This window comes from Narcine bancroftii, chromosome 7 (assembly GCF_036971445.1).
Source record: "Narcine bancroftii isolate sNarBan1 chromosome 7, sNarBan1.hap1, whole genome shotgun sequence".
Classification (NCBI taxonomy): domain Eukaryota; kingdom Metazoa; phylum Chordata; class Chondrichthyes; order Torpediniformes; family Narcinidae; genus Narcine; species Narcine bancroftii.
In genome coordinates this window covers 211,473,251-211,493,093 of record NC_091475.1, presented here as the reverse complement: position 1 = coordinate 211,493,093, position 19,843 = coordinate 211,473,251, and the positions used below count along the sequence as shown (strand labels likewise).

The 19,843-nt window shown below is 47.1% G+C and overlaps 1 protein-coding gene across 3 annotated transcripts in view; it reads left to right on the top strand.

Annotated features, from left to right (window-relative positions):
- Positions 1 to 19,843, top strand: part of stard10 (StAR related lipid transfer domain containing 10) — a 72,849-nt gene that overhangs the window by 25,730 nt on the left and 27,276 nt on the right. The window contains exon 2 of one of the 3 annotated variants that reach the window (XM_069892199.1): positions 4,196 to 4,300. The exons of 1 other annotated variant lie outside the window; for it this stretch is intronic. In XM_069892199.1, coding sequence (XP_069748300.1) covers positions 4,265 to 4,300 — 36 coding nt within the window. In that variant the 5' untranslated portion in view covers positions 4,196 to 4,264. Of the gene's footprint in view, positions 1 to 3,800; positions 4,301 to 19,843 lie in introns of those variants that run through there. One more of the 3 variants, XM_069892198.1, reaches the window with a different exon arrangement.

Genomic DNA, 19,843 nt, shown 5'->3' with positions numbered 1-19,843 from the left:
TGGTGAAGATTCATAAATGTTAAATTCTGTGCACAGTTTAAGAATTGCCTGATACCAGTGAACTTGGAGGAGTGAGAAGTGAGATTGGACTGTAAATCAAAGAAATTTTCTGTACATATTACATACACGTGAACTTAAAATTAGAAGGGGGTTAAGTTAGGTTAATAGTCATCAGTTAAAGTTTGATCCTGTTTTCATGTTTAAAGATAATTAAAAGTAACATTTGTTTACTTAACCATTTGTCTTGGTGAATATCTATTGCTGCTGGGTTTTGGGGTCCTCTGGGCGGGTAACTGAGCGTAGTGGCGTGAGTCAGCAAATCTTTTGTCTTCAAGAAGGCGTTGTTTCCCTTTTCAGTCCAATGGATGGTTCTGGCATTTCTGGACAGTAAATCGAAAAAAGGCCTCATGAAATTCCCAAGCATTTCTGCAGGCTTTTAACCGTAGCAGGTCTTGAGTATTTGGTAATGGCCTCAACTTTGGATGGCAGCGGAGTTGCGCCTTCCTGAGTAATCCTATGTCCCAAGAAATCAATTGTTTTTTGTCCAAAAATGCATTTATCTGGATTGATGGTCAGTCCAAAGTCATGAAGACGAATAAAAAGTGTACAAAGATGTTCCAAATGTTCTTCCCTCGAGGTAAACGAAGACATGGGTCATACCACATCCTAAAGGATCCATCACCCGTTGAAATGATTGAGCAGCATTCTTTAATCCGAATGGCATTCGTTAAAATTCAAACAATGCAAACGGGGTAATATCACTATTTTGGAATGTCTTCTGGCTCTACCGGTATTTGGTGATGGCCACGCACCGTCTATTTTGGAGAAGATCTTCGCTCCGTGCAAATTAGCTGAGAAATCCTGAATATGAGGTATCAGATAACGATCCAGAATGGTGGCGTCGTTAACCCACCTGGAATCTCCATGTGGTCACCAGCCTCCATTGTGTGTTTGGACCATGTGTAATGGAGATAATCAGGGGCTGTTGACCTATGAATTATGCCTAGTGTAGATGGAGTCCATGGAGGGGAGGGAGATGTGCGTGATGTTTTCACCACCATAGGATACAGATAGTACAGGCCCTTAAGCCCTCGATGTTGTGCCGACCTACCAAAAGTAAAATCTAAACCTCATAACCCTCTATTTTTCTTCCATCCATTGTTAGGTCTGCTTTGTTCGAGAATGAGTGAGTCAGACACCAGACTGAGTCGAAATCAAGGTTCTTTATTACCGGATTGTAACACTTGCAACTAACAGTGTTAGTTGGAGAAGGCGCATTCAAACGATATCAGCAAGTGGTGTTTTTTTATACCCCAGGACACGCACTTAGTAAATTATCATACCATTACACTGTCAAATGAATAAGCTGTTGCTACCCTTCACCCGTCTTCCAAATGGGGTTTCCACAAGCTTTTCTGCTTGTCCTGTTCCAGTCTGCTGTTCATCAGCTTGTTAGTGCCAAGCTTATCTTGAGTGTACAAGGTCACATCTGCATTCTGTTACTCCTTAGTACTGGGTGACTCCTTCTCCGGTCTCATCTCATGATGTTTTTACCTTACAATATCTGCCTATCTCTTAAATGCCTCTAATATTTCAGCCATCACCACCACCCCTGGCAATGCATTCCAGGCCCCCACAACACTGTGTAAAAAGGTTTACTCCTGATGTCTCCCCTAAACTTCCATCCTTTCGGATTTAAAATTAGTAGAATGGGAGAAGACAGAGAGTAGTAGTTGATGGTTGCTCCTCAGACTAGAGGCCTGTGACGAGTGGTGCGCCTCAGGGATCTGTGTTGGGACCTTTGTTGTTTGTCATCTCTGTCAATGATCTGGATGTTGCAAGTTTGCTGATAACACTAAGATGGACAGTAAGGAAGGCTTTCAAAGCTAGAAAAATGGGCCAGAAAATGGCAGATGGAAATTAATGCAGATGTGTGAGGTGTTGCATTCTGGAAGGACAAATCAAGGTTGGACATGCACAGTAAATGGTCGGGCACTGAGGAGTGCAGAGGAACAAAGGGATCTGCGAAAACAGATACACAATTCCCTGAAAGTGGCGTCACAGGTAGATAGGGTTGTAAAGAGAGCTTTTGGCATCTTGGCCTTGTTACGAGCCCAGAGGACCCATAAACCCAGCAGCAATAGATATTCACCAAGACAAATGGTTAATTAAACAAAAGTTGCTTTTAATTATCTTTAAACATGAAAACAGAATCACACTTTAACTTAACTTAACTAACCTAACTTAACCCCCTTCTAATTCTAAGCGCAAGTGTGTGCAATGTGTGTGTTAAGTTCAGAAAAGCTCTTTGGATCACAGTCTAATCTCACTTCTCATTCCTTCAAGTTCACTGGTTGCAGGCAATTCTTATATTGTGCACAGAATTTAACATGTATAAAGTTCACCAGGTGCTCGAAAAGTAAATGGTTACCGCTCAGGAAGGTTCTTGTCAGTTTTCAGAGAGCGATTTGTTGTTCCGGGACATCCACAACTAATGTACTTCCATCAGCCACTTCAGTGTCTTGCTAACGAAACTTGCACCCCTCAGGGTTCTCCAGATGATCACCTCTTTCTTTCAGGTCGCCACCAAGTTCCTTTATGTTTCTCTTATTCCAAATGAAACATTAGACAGCCAGTCCTCTCCTCTTGCATGAACGAAAAGGGCTTTGACCAGGTTGAACTAAGCACTCACAACCCGTCTTCCAAATGGGGTTTCCACAAGCTTTTCTGTTTGTCCTGTTCCAGTCCCAGCTGCCTCTGCTGGCTGTCTCTCTCTCTCTCTTAGAGAAAACCTGTTTGACTCTCTCTGCAGCAAAACCACATGGCCCTCTTCGAACAGCAAGTTATCTTCCAGACAATCTGTGGCTTCATCAAGATCTTTCATCTGTTGCCTTTGGTAAATAACAATCCATTAGTGAAATCTCTTGGGCACTGTCCAAAGGTCTTGCAAAAGCTGTGGAGCCAACATGTCTAGCTTTAGCAGAGCTCCAGTATTTCAAATAAGATCTGTTTTAAAGTGTTTGTATGAAACCTACTCCCAATTTAACTCCCCAAAACATATCTATATACTGTCACAGCCTTCATAAATCAAAGTATTGAGTACAGGAGTTGGAATGTTATGGTAAGGTTGTACAAAACATTGGTGAGGCCAAGTTTGGAGGATTGTGTGCAGTTTTGGTCACCGAACTACAGTAAGATTGAAAGAGTGCAGAGAAGATTTACAAGGATGTTGTCGGGTCTTCAGGAACTGAATTGCAGGGAAAGATTAAACAGGTTAGGACTTTATTCCTTGGAGTGTAGAAGAATGAGGGTAGATTTGATCGAGGTATTTAAAATTATGAGGGGGAAAGACAGAGTAAATGTGAGGAGGCTCTTTTCACTTTGATTAGGAGAGATAAATACCAGAGGTCATAGTTTTAAGCTGAAAGGGGAAAGGTTTAGGAGGAACATCAGGGGGAATTTCTTCACTCAGAAAGTGGTAGGAGCGTGGAACGAGCTACCATCTGATGTGGTAAATGCAGGTTCACCCTTAAATTTTAAGAACAAATTGGATTGATACATGGATGGGAGAGGTCTGGAGGGTTATGGACTGGGTACAGGTCAGTGGGTCTAGCGGGTTAATATTTCGGCATAGGGTTGAATGGCCTATTTTCTGTGCTGTAGTGTTCTATGGTTCTCTGTGCAACATTATTGCACTTCAGTCAAAGCCTGGAGATAAGAAGCGGGAACTGCCGAAGATAGATTTAATTGGAAGGCGTTTGGACCGCGCGGAGCTCCTTCAGGTCCTGGGCCCTTGGCTGAGCTGTCAATCATCAGTCAGTTGCAGCCGATCCCGGGAATCCGTGGTTGGAAATGTCGGATCTTTTGAAAGCTTAGAAACCGACGCAGACTCCATCAGAGAGAGAGAGAGAAATACAGCCGCCTCTCCACAAAACAGCGAAGAATCAACCCTTCTTTTGCATAACCCCTCCCTTTATTTTGTTTTTGGAAAATTAATAGGCGTTTATTGAATTCCCTCTCTGGAAACCGGGTCGGCTTTGGAAGTATTCGAGAGAGAGAGAAAGGGGGGGGATTCCGGCTGGAAGATCGGGACTCGGTTATTCGGTGGAGCAGGAGGACTTAACAGGTGCAGGGAGGGCGAATGGCCAGGGATTCGGTGCAAATCCCAGATGATCTGGATTTTACCTCTTTCAAGGAAGAATGCATCTCGGAGAAAGGCTGGTGTCTGAAGTGTCAACGTCTCGGGACCACCGTGTGGATTCAGATGACGGAGGAGGAGAAAGCCCTGTACAAAATTAAGGTAACACTTGGTGGGGAGAGAATGCAACCTTCCCTTCCCTCATGAATTGGCCCTGCGGACACGTCACCCATTTGGATACATTTCAGGCAACAATGTATCGCAGGTTGACGCGGAGGGATTCCCCCTCCTCTCCTCCAGTGTAGCCACTGCATGGAACACCGGCTCTCGCCAACCTGTCAAGCCCGAGGAGCCGGGCACTATTGGGATCGTCCGGCCGTGCTAAAAGAAACAGGCCGTTCGGCCCATCGGAGGCAGGGCAGCGCGGGAGGGCTCCAGTTCGGAAACTCGTTTTGCTCCGGTCCTCCTTCAGTCATCTTAAAACCTGTGCTCTCCAGAGAGAGAGAAAGAAAAAGATTATGAGCATTCACTTCATTCCTGCCTCTCGGGGTATCATAAACCCTCGATGTCTTGCTGACCCAAATATTCCTACCCCCCCCCAAAAAAGTACTAAACCCCCCCTTCCCCATAACCCTCTATTCATTCATGTGTCTAAGAGTCTCTTAAAAGCCCCTAATGTTTCAGCCTCTACCACCACCCCAGGCAAGGCATTCTAGACCCCCACAACTCTCTGTGTTTTTAAAAAACTTACCCCTGATGTCTCCCCTAAACTTCCCTCCTTTCACTTTGTACACGTCTGGTGTTGGCTGATCCTGCCCTGGGAAACAGGTGCTGGCCTCTCAGAATTTTGAAGATCTCTATTAAGTCCCCTCTCATCCTTCTGCGCTCCAAAGAGAAAGGTCCCAGCTTTTCTTGAACTTGCCCTGGGAGTGAAGGAGATAGAGTGGATAGAATCTTGGGGTCAAATAAAAATGTCAAATATTAGAGCAGCCATTCTTTAAGGACTCTGCTCAGAATTTATGGGCCCTCATCCAAGTCCCTTTTCCCCGGCACCTTGTCGCAGGAATTAACGGGAAAATAACCGGGACTGGGTCCAGTGGAAAAGGAAAGTAGTCAGCTTGCCGGCGTCAAATGATGTCATTTCATGCCGGGAATTGACGGCCTCAACCCCTACTCATGCTGGCATGCCAATTAAACCAGTGGAAAAAGGACAACTTCCATCAATTCCATTCCATTCAAAGGTTGACTGTCTGATCCCTGGGGATGGGTTGTGTTCAGTGGAGAAGCAGTCAGTGTCCCGGTTTCAAATGGCCCAGTGGAAACAGCACAAAGGGCTTCCTATCCCAGGGCCCTGTTCGGCCAATTAAACTGGGATACAAGTGGAAAAAGGGCTGTGAAGCAGTCAGTTTTGGTGTCTTCCATACTTCTCTCTACCCCCTCCCAATTTTAGTCTGTGATGTTCCCCCCCCCCCTTAAAAGTGCTGTGGTCCCCAGTGGGGCTGTATGACCCCTGTTGAGAATGGCTGTACTAGAGGGGTTGTGTTAAAGGTGATGGGGGGAGGGCAGGTTTGATTATACAGAGAGTGGTGGATGCCTGGAACAGGCTGCCAGGGTAGTGGAGAAGCAGATGCGATAATTGTGTTCGAGGCTTTGACCCATGAACATAGAGGGCTAATGGACTGGGTGCAGGTCAGTGGGACTAGGCCAAAAAAATGACTCAGCATAGACAAGAAGGGTCTAAGGGCCTGTTTCTGTGTTGTAGAGTCATTTTTTTGGCCTAGTCCCACTGACCTGCACCCAGTCCATTAGCTCTCTATACCCCTCCATGTACCTGTCCAAATTCTTCTTAAATGTTACAATTGAGTCCGCATTCACCACTTCAGCTGGCAGCTCGTTCCACACTCCCCACCTCTCTCTGTGTGAAGACGTTCCACCTAAACTTTTTCCCTTTCACCCTTAACCCACATCCTCTGGTTTGTATCTCACCTTCCCTCAGTGGAAAAAGCCGATCTACATTTACTCTGTCTGCCCCCCTCATAATTTTAAATATCTTTATCAAATCTCCCCTCATTCTTCTGCACTCGAGGGAATAATAGATAGACATTTTGAATGAGGTACATGTTTGGCTGCAGCAAGTAAGAATTTTGGTGCATGTGCACATGGTACAGTGTGTATGACAATAAATTTGTTATTGTTATCAAATATGCAGGGAATAGAGCAGAGGTTCTTCACCTTGTTCTTTCCACTCACACCCCACCTTAAGTAATCCCTACACCATCGGTGCTCTGTGATTAGTAAGGGATTGCTTAAGGTGGGATGTGGGTGGGGAGGGAAGGTGGAGAAGCACCACTCGAGACCCAATTGTTACTGAAATATTTGGCTTGAGAAAAATGATCTTTAGCCCATTTCCTTTGGATTTCTGAAACCATGCACATAACGAGTCAATAAGGGGCAATTAAAACAGTGGTTTTCAAACTCTTTCTTTCCACCCACATCCCACCTTAAGCAACCCCTTACTAATCACAGAGCACCGATGGCAGAGGGATGACTTAAAGTGGGATGTGAGTGGGAAGAAAAAGGTTGAGAACCACAGGAACAGAGGGATATGGATCATATGTAAGCGTCAGTTTTAGTTTAATTTGGGCATCGTGTTCAGCACAGACTTTTTGGGCTGAAGGGCCTGTGTCTGCGCTGTAATGTTCTTGATGTATAGAGACCTCTGAGGGAATACAAGCCCCCCCCCCCCCCTTCTCCCCTCTGTTGCTTGTGGTGAATCTGTAACAACCTTGGCTTTTTGACATTTTTGCTGTTTACTCGGTGCTGTTTTTGGACATTTCCATGAACTCTCCTGCTGCCTCCCTCCCCTTTACACTGGAGTCGGCCATCTGGCCTGTTGAACCTGCTCTGCCATCCAATAAGATCAGAGCTGATCTGTTTCTCATGATCCTTCATTCCCCTACTATGCAAAATCTGTCTCTGTCTTGCGTGCGTTTAATGAGGCAGTCTCTATCACCTCCTTGGGCAGAGGATTAGGGCAGCACGGTTGGCAAGGCAGTTAGCACAACGCCTTTACAGCGCCAGTGATCTGGACCAGGGTTCAAATCCTGCAAGGAGTTTGTACCTTCTCACTGTGTCTGCGTGGGTTTTCCCCGGGGGCTCCAGTTTCCTCCCACTGTTCGAAACGTACTGGGGGTGTAGGTTAATTGGGTGCATTTGTGCGGCACGAGCTCATGGGTCAAAATGGCCTGTCGCTGAGCTGTACGTCTAAATTGAAGCAGTTCCTTCTCATCTCTAATCTAAATTTGCTCCTCGAATCTGGTTCTGGAGTCAATGGAAGCAACTATCGGCGATGGAGGGTTGTGTTCTTTCCTGATTGTAGGCCTGTGGTGTGCCCCACGTGGTTGCAGGGAGAATGTGCAAACTCCACACAGACAGCAGCAGACCTCAGGATGAACCCCAGTGCTGTGAGGAGTCAGCTCTTGCAGCTGTGGTACCGAGCTTCCCTGGCTAGTGGCCGAGACAAGGCTGAGGCATCTCAGGTAGTGTTTCTACTCCCCTGAACGCTACGAGACTGGCTGAGTTCCTCCATCATTTCTGTATGCTTTTACTACAGCCACAGCAGCTGCAGACTTTCGTGTTTCGCTACGTTCAGCCAGTGGTGAGGCGTGTCCGCTCCTTCTCGGTTTTTGCTGAGATCCTCACCACCACAGGCCACTCCCTATGTCCCAGCAAGGAATGGCTGGATTGGATGCAGTGAAGGTCACGGGACCAGAGCACATCCCAGCTGTTGTGCAGAAGAATGTGTCTCCACAGTTACTACCTGAGATCCAGCATTCCTCCAGGACTTTCCCAGCATCGGCAGAGATCCCGGCATCTGTGGCAACCCTGGCACCTGCAGGCTTTCTTGTTTCACAACATCTACAGTCTTCTGTGCCTCTGTAGGACTGAAGACCTGGACCCCAAACTGGCTGTGCTCCTCAGTGAGCTGTTCCAGTACAGTTACACCACTGACATCCAGCCGACAATACAGATAATTGCCAAGGTATACTCCATAAAACACGAAAGTCTGCAGACATCATGGTTGAAGTAAAAATGTGATGCTGGAGAAGCTCAGCAGGTCGAACAGCGTCCTTTATCTAGCAATGATAAAGATTCGTAACTGATGTTTCGGGCTTGAGCCCCTCATCAAGGTATGAGCAAAATGTAGGCAGGCACTCGAATAAAACAGGGTGGATTAAGGGCAGGGGGAAGAGCACAGTCCCAGATGCAGGATGTGATAGGTGCATAAGGGAGGTGGTGGGGGGGGAGAACGGAGAGCAGGCTCATGGAAACTGGAAGTCGATGTTAATGCTGTCCAGTGCAGAGGGCCCAGACGGAAAATTAAGTGCTGCTCCTCCAATTTACGGATGGTCTTGGTGGGACAGTACATGAGACCATGGGCAGGATGTGCCAGCAGGTCAAACAGTGTACTTTATATTGCAAAGTTCAAGATGCATAACCATCAAGGTCTGAGCAAAATGTAGGCAGGCGCCTGAATTGGTGAAGGGTTCAAACCCAAAACATTGGGTTATGTACCTTTATCTTTGCTACATAAAGTGCACGGTTTGACCAGCTGAGTTTCTCCAGCATGATGTTTTTACCCCATTCACAGCGCGTCAGAGCCCCACCTGGGCACGTCGGGTGAAAATCTTTTTCCAAGTTGGGATGTCATGTCGCTGTTGAAAAAATGTTTGGATAATTGAGCTTCTCGGTTAAGCCGATTTACAGATAATCAGAAAAAGTGCTGTAAATATATATTTTACCGATGTTTCGGGCCTCAGCCCTTCTTCAGGGTTTAAGAAGAAGCAGACAGCGTCTGAATAAAATTCACACCTTTTATGTGTTAGTCTGTACTCCCCCCCCCCCCCCCACCTTTCTTTCCCCAGTCTTCACTTAAGACACCTGTCTATTTCACTCACTCCTTGAGGAAGGGCTCAAACTGTTAGGTAAAACATCATGAGATGGGACCGGAGAAGGAGTCACCCAGTACTAAGGAGTAACAGAATGCATCCTTGTACTTACAAGATAAGAGAGACATTGATGGATTGAGAGGCAGGAAGCTAGCAGGGAAAGGATAGCAACAGTTTTAGTCATTGGACAAGTAATGATATGATGATGTTCTAAGCACATATCCAAGGGTATAAAAAATCACCATTTTGCTGATAACGGCAGAATGCATTCTCCGACTAACATGTTTAGTCGCAAGTGTTACAATCCGGTAATAAAGAACAAAGAACCCTGATTTCGACTCAGCCTGGTGTTTGTCTCACTCATTCATGAACAAAGCAGACCTAACAAAACCGGCAACGACGATAATATATCTTCACCAACTATGGGCGCTGCGAGACTGGCTGAGTTCCTCCAGCATTTCAGACCAATAGGTGAGAGGTGGTAATTGGATGTGTGGAACGAGGCCAGGAGAGGTGAAAATTGATCGTGGGGGTGGGCTCCATGACCGCAGAGCTGAGAGGGGTGGGGGGGGAAGGAGACACGGAAAAGGGAAGAGAGAGAGCCCCTGTTTCATGTGCAGGAGGGGGAGAGTTTGCCCAGGTCCTGAGTCACTCCCTTCCCCTCAACAGCCCCGTCAAGAAACTCGGCCATCTCCTGGTGCTGTTAATCGGGATCTCGTCAAGCACACACCGGCTGCCGCATCTCCCCTGTTAAAAGACCAACCCCATTCTCTGTTGTCCTCCTCCTGCCAGGAAGAAGTCTCATCGGTGTGCGATCACGCGTGGTCAGATTCAAGCACGGTTTCTTTCCCAACATTATCAGGCTCCTGAATGAAACTCTCAGTGGGAAAGTTACATTTCCTTTGCCCCATATCAACTGATTTTGCTCTGTAACACAGTGACACCAGCTGATGTTGGTGGGGCAGGGATCGGGGGAGAGTCAGAGCTGGTGAAAAATCAATCCTTTGATCGGCAGACGTAGGGCAGGGTACTTTTGTGATATCAGCAGCTTTGCAGCTGGTGTGCCAGGGTGGAGGAGATGAGCAGTGTGCTGGCGCGTGGCCTTGTTTACTCAGTGATTGTGTAACTGTCCTGTCCTCCCCACACCAGGATGTACAGAGGGAAGTCATGCAAGTTCCACTGGGTCTTAATAATGCTTCACACCAAGGACCGGAGAACGCTGTTTAATCAGGTTATACTTGTACAATCAGACGACAATAAACTTGACTTCAGTATCTACAGGGAAACTGAGCTGCTGTTCTGTGCACAGAGGTCTCTGAGGAGGGGTCATCTGGAATGGAGGAGGGGTATCTGTGGATGTGGATCAGGATTTTGGGAAGGTCATTGACAGGGACCTATGCAGGACTAAAGTAAAGCAGGAAGGTCTGCAGATGCCGCGGTTGAAGTAAAAACATGGGGCTGGAGAAACTTAGGTCAAACCGTGTCCTTATGTAGCAAAGGTAAAAATACAGAACTGACGTTTTGGGCTTAAGCCCTTCATCAAGGTGTGGAAAAATGTCGGCAGGCGCTCGAATAAAAGGGTAAGGGGGAAGAGGGATGGCTGGGTGAATAGAGAGGGAAAGGGTGGAGAGCTGACGGGGAAGGGAAGGGAGAGCAAATTAGCAGAAACTGGAGAAGTTAATGCCGTCCAGCTGGAGAGGGCCCAGACGGAGAATCAGATGTTGTTCCTCCAATATACAGTTGGTCTTCTCAAATTTAGACATATAGCACAGTAACAGGCCATTTCGGCCCACGAGTCCGTGCCGCCCAATTACATCCAATTAACTTACACCCCGGTACGTTTTTGAACGGGGGGTGGAAACCAGAGCCCCCAGAGGAAACCCACGCAGACACGGGGAGAACGTACAAAGACCTTACAGACAGCGTGGGGTTGGAACCCCGATTGCTGGCACTGTAAAGGCGTTGGCCTAACCCTCTACCACAACTGTGCCAGCTTGGTGGGAATAGTACAAGGCCATGGTTGACCACTGGGAGGTCTTTGTCACTGGTGTGGACCTCTGGAGGGCATCAGTCCAAGCTTGGAGCACTTGGAGCTGGGAATTAGCTATTGACCGAACATCTGGAGTGGGGAAAAGGTGGGCTCATGACAGGGGTCAGAGTGACTCTGTTCTCTGGAGATAGGAATAAACCAGCCTTGGGGGCAGCGCAGAGGAGGTTCACCAGGTGTTGAAGGGGTTGGGGTGTAACGAGGGGTCAAGTTGCCCGGGGACTGCACTCAGAATTTAGAAAGTGAGCATGGAGATTGGAGAATCTATTCCATTTATGAAAGGAATAGATAGAAGCAGGGAGGTGGTTTGCAGGTGAGACTCAACCAAGGGTCAGAGCCTCGAAAGTCAAGGAATTTAGGATCCAGGTGAGGAGGAACTGCTTCTCCTAGAGGATCTGGAATTCTCTGCCCAGTGGACCCCACCTCATTAAAAATATTTAACAGATCTTTGCATAGTAGGTGAATTAAGGGTCATGTGGAACAGGCGGGAAAATGGAGCTGGGTCCATGGCCAGATCGGCCATGATCTTATTGAACCACAGAGCAGGCTTGATGCGCTGGATGACCGACTCCTGCTCCTGTTTCTTGTGTTCTTATTAAAACCATAAGGCATAGGAGCAGAAAAAGGCTATTCAGCTCATCAAGTCTGTCCCACCATTTAATCATCTGATCCATATTCTCAGCCCCACTGCCCACCCTTCTCCCCATAACCTTTGATGCCATGGCTAATGAAGAACCTATCAATCTCTGCCTTAAATACACCTGTTATAAGCCCAGTGGACCCCAAGACCCAGCAGCAATAGAAATTCACCAAGACTAATGGTTACTTAAACAAAGGTAACTTTTAATTATCTTTAAACATGAAAACAGGATCAAATTTTAACTTATTACTATTAGCTTAACTTAACCTGATTTAATTCCCTTCTAATTCTAAGCGCACATGTATGTAATGTGTATTTAAGTTCAGAAAAGTTCTTTCATTCACAGTCCAATCTCACTTCTCACTCCTCCAAGTTCACTGGTTGCAGGCAATTCTTAGACTGTGCACAGAATTTAACATTCATGAACTTCACCAGGCTTTAGTGCTTGAAAAGTAAATGGTTACTGTTCAGGAAGATTCTTGTCAGTTTTCAGTGAGAGATTTGTTGCTTGTTGGACACAAACTGATTAATTCCGATCAGCCACGTCAGTGTCTTGCTGAAGAAACATGCCCCCTCAGGGTTCTCCAGATGATAAAATCTTTCTTTCACGTCACCACAGAGTTCCTTTTCTGTTTCCCTGATTTCAAGTGAAACATTAGACAGCTAGTCCTCTCCTCTTGTATGAACCACAAGGGTTTTGATGAGGCTGAACTCAGAATCCGTCTTCAAAATGGTTTTTTTTCCACAAGTTTGCCAGCTTGTCCTGTTCCAGTCCCAGCTGCTGCTGCTGGACTGTCGAACTGAATTCTCTCTCCTCTCACTCTGAGAAAACCACATGACCTTCTTAGAACAGCCAACTGCACTCAGACAGACCGCAGCACTGGATCCAATCTTCTGAGTTTGTTTATCTGTTGCTTTCCGAAACAATAATCCATTACTCCACAGCACGTCCAATTAACACCTACTTGTGAAGTCCTTGTAGGCCTTCAAAGTGTTTGCAAAGGCCCTCGGAGCCGGACTGTCTGGCTTGAGCAGAGCTCTGGCATGTTAAATGAGATCTGCTTTGAAGTGTTTGTATGTGACTGGTGTGCCAGATAATGAAGAGATCAAATGTAGTGTAGTTAAACACATATCATGGCTTTTATTAATAGAAACTCAATAGTACAATAATGAATGATAATGGGTGCGTACACAGTTATAGTCAAGGGGAGTGCCCTTGGTGGTAGAGATAATCCACGTCCAATGCCAGTGGTGCAGACTAAACATAGTCTGACATAGAGATTGACAGCATGACACAGATTTACCACAGTGACCTTCACTAAAAATCCTGCCACAATCTATCTCCTTTAAAACGCACATATATAACATAATCTGTCACACATCCAATGACCCGTCCTTCACAACCATCTGCAGCCACAAATTCCACAGAATGACCTCGCTCTTGCTGGAGAAATTCCTCCGCATCTCTGTTCTAAGCCAACACTCTTGAATCCTGATGTTGTGCTCTCTTGTCCTCGGCTCTCCCACTGTGGGAAATATCCTTTCTACATCCACTCTGTTCACGTCTTTCAACATGCAAAAGGTTTCAGTGATTCTCTCCTAAATCCCCACATTCTCCTAAATTCCAACGAGTACAGGCCAAGAGCCACCGAGAGGTCTTTATTTGATAACCCTTTCATTCCCAGAATCATCCTTGTGAACCTCCTCTGAACTCTATCTAATGTCAGCACACCCCTTTCTGAAATGAGGAGTCTATTCTGGTCAGAAGATCAAAGTCCCATTTCTCAATCTATTGACAATACCAAACTGTCTGGCATTGTGAGTGGGGAGAGGATGTGAAGATGTTCCTGGTTATATTGGCAAGTTGACCTAGTATGCAAGAATATGGCAGAAGCAATATAACGTGGTCATAGGCAGACATCAGACTAGCCCATCAGGTCTATGCCAACCACTGAGCACCATGCAGAAACATGTGAAGCCCTCTCCTTTGGTGCAGTTATCTGTGAAATAGTGTGCGGGGGAGCAGTGTCGATGTTCAATGACACGTGTGCGATGGTACTCAGTTCTCCAAAGAGCAGTTGCAACCGGTCATTGGGAAGGAAGCCAGCAGGTTAATCTTCATGAAGATGGGCTTTGAGTACAGGGGTCACGAAGGCTCACTCCTCTCTCATTGGTGTCCCACCATTTTGGTTGTGAAATTCATTCCATTTATATTCCAGGAGCTCATTCGTGAAGATGTGACAGAGATGTACGTGATGGGTGTAGACCAGTGGTTCTCAACCTTTTTCTTTCCACTCACATCCCACTTTAAGTAATCCCTGTGCCATCGGTGCTCTGTGATTAGTAAAGGATTGCTTAAGGTGGGATGTGAGTGGGAAGGGAAGGTTGAGAATCACTGCTCTAGACCCAACTGTTACAGAAATATTTTGCATGACTAAAATGGTCATTGGTCCATTTCCTTTGGAGTTCTGAAACCGTTCACATAATGAGTCAATGAGGGACAATTAAAACAGGGATTTTCAAACTTTTTTTTTCCACTCACACCACACTTTAAGTATTCCCAATGCTATTGGTGCTCTGTGATTAGTAAGGGATTGCTTAAGGTGGGATGTGGGTGGAAAGAAAAAGTTTGAAAACCATTGTTTTAATTGTCCCTCATGGACTCGTTATGTGCACGGTTTCAGAACTCCAAAGGAAATAGACCAATGACCATTTTTCTCAAGCCAAATATTTCAGTAACAATTGGGTCTAGAGCAGTGATTCTCAACCTTCCCTTCCCACTCACATCCCACCTTAAGCAACCACTTACTAATCACAGAGCATCGATGGCAAAGAGATTACTTAAAGTGGGATGTGAGTGGAAAGAGAAAGGTTGGGAACCACTGGCGTAGACAGAGTAAATGAAAGCAGGCTTTTCCCACTGAGTTTGGGTGAGGCAAGAGCTAGAGGAGCTGGTGGGCGGTCGAGGGCTGGGGAGAGCTGGCTGTCTGACACCCTTTTGGGGTTACGTCCGGGCCCATGCGGTGTTGGAGCAGAGCACGCGGTGCCCGAGGGGGACGGTGGTCGAGTTCTGGGAACAGTGCGGCCCCCCAGGGAATCAAGTGTGCAGTTGATGGTGAAAATGGTGTTTTAATTTGATGTGAAATACTGTGTAACAGAGAGGTGGTCATGATTACCGCCTCTCACGGTTCTTTTGCCACATGTTAATGGTGCTTTTAGTTTTAGCTCTGCGTGTGTGTTTGTGTCTTGAAACTTTGGATAAAATTTTTTTAAAAAGAGCTAAAGGTGATAGGGTGAAATGTTTAAAGGGAACTTCTTTACACAGGGAGTGCGGAATAAGCTGCCAGCTGAAGTGGTAAATTTAGGTTCGATTTTTGACATTTAAGAGCATATTGGGTAGGTACATGGACGGGAGGGGTATGGTCTGGGAGCATGGATAGGATGAGGTGGAAAAAATAGTTCTGTACTGAGTAGATGGACTGAAGGGCCTATTTCTGTGTATAGTGTCAATACTAAGGTGAAGTGCGCAGATTTGTGTTTTAAGGTACAACTCTCATTTCCTCACTTAACCTGTGTGCTGAAACAAAGTTGTTCATCTGGACGAGACATTGATTGATAAGGCTACTTTTGGAACGCCGTCAGCAGTGGTGGTCACTTAGCTAATGGAAGAGGGCCATTAAGGTGGGAAAGGTGCAGAAAGGTTTCACAAGGATGTCTAGCCGGCCTGAGGTATAAGGAGAGACTGGACAGACTGGGGCTAGTTTCCTTGGGGCGTAGGTCACTGTGGGGTGTGACCTTATCAAAACATGAGGGGCATGGATAAGGTGAAAGGTCACAGTCTCTTTTTCCCAGATGGGTCTAAAACCTGTAGGCACAGATTCAAGGCAAAAGGGGAAAGATTTAAATTCAAGATTCTTTTACTGTCAATTAATAAACAGATGTAACATGCCACCAATTTGCCTTTAGTCTGCCATATGGCTGACAAAGATTCGTTATCAGCAGAAAATGCCTGGCGTCCATTGCAGTACGAGAGAAGGAGAAGCAAAATAGAGTCCCTTCAGGGTCACTGAGTGCCCTGGATTCGCCTCCAGTGATTCCTGTAGCCGCACAGACTCCTGTTCGATCTATTGGCCGCCTGACCTTCAGATCCGAACCTCCGGCACGATCAGGAAGCCCTAGCGCCCGAGGCCCCTCCGGAAGCCTTTCCTGCCCTCAGCACCCTCTCGCATCCTGGTTCTGATACCTGGTACCCATTCGGCTAGTTTTGAGCCAGTCTCCAGCTGGTGTGGGTCCCTTCACCACAGTTGCCACCAGCCCACAGCCCGCATGAGTTCCTTGCCTCGAGTCACCAACCATCCGCCGCCTGTGTGGGTCCTTCAGCCACAGAGCTCCTCGCTGGTTCGCCGCTGTGGTCACCAACCTGTTGGTTTGTCTCCTCTGCTTCTCCTCAAACAAAGGGGTTGTTCTCCCCGTTTCCTGGTGCCCTACATCAGTCCTCTGCTTCCACCAGAGTCTGCAATACCGTCAATGCCGCTGGCAACTGTAAGGTAAAACATCATGAGATGGGAATGTGTAAGGAGTTACCCTGTACAGGGCTGTAACAAGATGTGAATGCATCCTTGTACTTACAAGATAAGAGAGACATTGATGGATTGAGAGGCAGGAAGCTAGCAGGGAAAGGATAGCAACAGTTTTAGTCATTGGACAAGTAATGATATGATGATGTTCTAAGCATGTATCCAAGGGTATAAAAAATCACCATTTTGCTGATAACGGCAGAATGCATTCTCCGACTAACTTTGTTAGTCGCAAGTGTTACAATCCGGTAATAAAGAACAAAGAACCCTGATTTCGACTCAGCCTGGTGTTTGTCTCACTCATTCATGAACAAAGCAGACCTAACACAACACAGGCGCCGCCATCTTAGGCCCAGCCCCTCGCGGTCCCACGATTTTAAAACACCGTTTGCTCCTTTAATGTCTGTACGGAGACATCGGTAGTTGGACTGGGCAGTGGAACCCTGTGGGCAGCGCTGTGTCTCTAATCCCTACTCTCCCTGGGTCCTGATTTTGCAGCAGCTCTGGCTGCAGTTTCATTTTTGATGATAGAGGAATTAGGGGATATGGGGAGAAGGCAGGTAGGTGGAGTTAGGTCATAAATTAGATCAGCCATGATCGTATTGAATGGCGGAGCAGGCTCGATGGGCCATTTTTGGCCGACTCCTGTTCCTACTTCCTCTGTTCCTATGAGTGTCTGACCCCGGGGGTGTGTGATAGGACGGTGTGGAGGGAGCTTCACTTTTACATGATAGAGGAATGAGGGGATATGGGGAGAAGGCAGGTAGGTGGAGTTAGGTCATATATGAGATCAGCCATGATCGTATTGAATGGCGGAGAAGGCTCGATGGGCCTTTTTTGGCCGACTCCTGTTCCTACTTCCTCTGTTCCTATCAGTGTCTAACCCCGGGGGTGTGTGATAGGACGGTGTGGAGGGAGCTTCACTTTTACATGATAGAGGAATGAGGGGATATGGGGAGAAGGCAGGTAGGTGGAGTTAAGTTATAAATTAGATCAGCCATGATCGTATTGAATGGCGGAGCAGGCTCGATGGGCCATTTTTGGCCGACTCCTGTTCCTACTTCCTATGTTCCTATGTCCTATGTTTGATCTGAGGGGCAGCTTTTTCACCCAGATGGTGGTGGGTGTAAGGAACAGGAGAAACAGGGACAATTACAGCATTGAGATAGGTACGGGGATAGCATTGGAGAGGGATCAGAGAAGATTTACTAGAATGATACCAGGGTTAGCGTATGTGGAACGTTTGGTCTGTACTTGGAGGACAGAAGGATGAGGGGGCCTCATGACATTTTGAATGTAGAAAGGCATGGACAGAGTAGATGTAGCAAGGATGTTTCCCATGGTGGGAGAGTCTAGGACAAGAGGGCACAACTTCAGGATAAAAGGGTATCAGTGTAAAACAGAGAATGTGGAGGAATTTCTTCAGCCAGAGGGCCATGAGTCTGTGGAACTTGTCGCCACAGGAGGGAGTGAGGTCGTTGGGTGTATTAAGGGAGAGGTTGACAGGTGTTTGATTAGTCAGGGCATCAACGGTTACGGGGAGAAGGCTGGCGAGTGGGGATGAGTGATAAGAATCAGCTCGTGATTAAAAGGCCAAGCAGCCCCGACGGGCCGATTGGCCTACCTCTCCTCTTGTGTCTTGTGGAAGGGTCAGAGGGATGTGGGCAGGCAAATGGGAACTAGCTCAGAGGGGCAACTTTGACAACACAGACATGTTGGGCTGAAGGGCCTGTCTCCCTGCCATGTAACCCCGTGACTCTGTCTGCAAACTACTCCGAGTGAAGTGTCTGAGCCCCCGCGGCAAAGCCTTATCCCCGCCCACAATGATTCTAATTCCACCCCATGGCAGGCTGAGTCAGATCATTTGTGGTGACGTGAGCACCACCCACATCGACACTGCTCTTGCCAGACGTTGAACATCCTGGAATACACAGCAGCACAGGAATGTAATGGCAATGAGACTGAACCAGATCGTTCGGCAGAACGGTTGGCGTAGTGATTGGCGCAACGCCGTTACAGCACTAGCGATCAGGACTGGGGTTTGAATCCCATGCTGTCTGTAAGGAGTTTGTACGTTCTACCTGTGACTGCATGGGATTTCCCCGGAGGCTCCAGTTTTCTCCCACCCTTCGAAACGTACCGGGTTGTAGGTTAATTGGGTGTAAATTGGGCTCGTGGGCTGAAAGGGCCTGTTACCATGCTGTATATCTACATTTTGAAAATATTCAGCACGGTAACAGACCCTTTCAGCCCACGAGCCCCTCACCTCCCCAACCCTTAACCCCGAACCCAGCTCCTTCCCCAGTGCAATGTTTCCTGGGTTCTAAGGTGGGATTGTTAGAGTCACATGGCATGGGAACAGGCCCTTCAGCTCAACCTGCACACGGCGACAAAGTGTTCCCTCCCCACTCCCCCCACACATCCCACCTGCCTGAGTTTGGTCCACATCGCACTGACGTAGGAGCAGAAATGGGCCATTCAGCCCATTGAGTCTGCCCCACCATTCAATCATGAGCTGATCCATTTCCCCACTCAGCCCCACTGCCCGGCCTCCTCCCCATAACCTTTGATGCCCTGGCTAATCACGAACCTATCAATCTCTGCCCTAAATACGCCCAATGACCTGGCCTCCTCCAAGGGCGTATCTAGGGTATGGCAGGCAGGGCACATGCCTGGGGCACCACTTGAAGTGGGGTTGCCACTTGAAGGGGGCCCCTCCACCCCCTTCTTTCCCCCCCTGCTGAGCACCACCACTAATTTGGACATTCAAGGAAAACACGTGGACCCTTATCCAAGACTCTCCCACCATGGGGAAACAACCTTTCTACATCCACTCTGTCCACGTCTTTCAACATCCAAAATGTTTTAGAGGGTTAGAATGGCACCCAGACGCTTCTTGTCAGGAGTTTGCATTTGACCCACTAATGTCCTTCAGGCCTTGAGTTTGTTTCCCCAGCCCCAGAGTGGTAGTCCTGAACCTTTATCAGCTGTTGACCCCCCCCCCCCCCCACCCCCGGACTCTGCTCAAGGTTTATGGGCCCCTTCCTGTGAAGCAGTCAGGTTTTTATTGCTTCCGTACTTTTCTGCTACCGACTACAAACAAAACAGAAATCGTGGCTGATCTAATATATGACCTAACTCCACCTACCTGCCTTCTCCCCATATCCCCTAATTCCTCTATCATGTAAAAATTTATCTAACCAAATTTTAAATATGTTTAATGAGGCAGCCTCAACCACTTCCCTGGTTAGAGAATTCCAAACATTCACTACTCTCTGGGAGAAACTATTTTTCCTCATCTCTGTCCTAAATCTACTCCCCCGAATCTTGAGACTGTGTCCTCTCGTTTTAGTTTCCCCGGCCAGCTCAGAAAACCTTCCTACATCTATCCTATCCATATCCTTCATAATCCTAAATGTTTCTATAAGATCTTCTCTCATTCTTCTGAACTCGAACTAATACAATCCTAGACGATTTAATCTTTCATCTTAA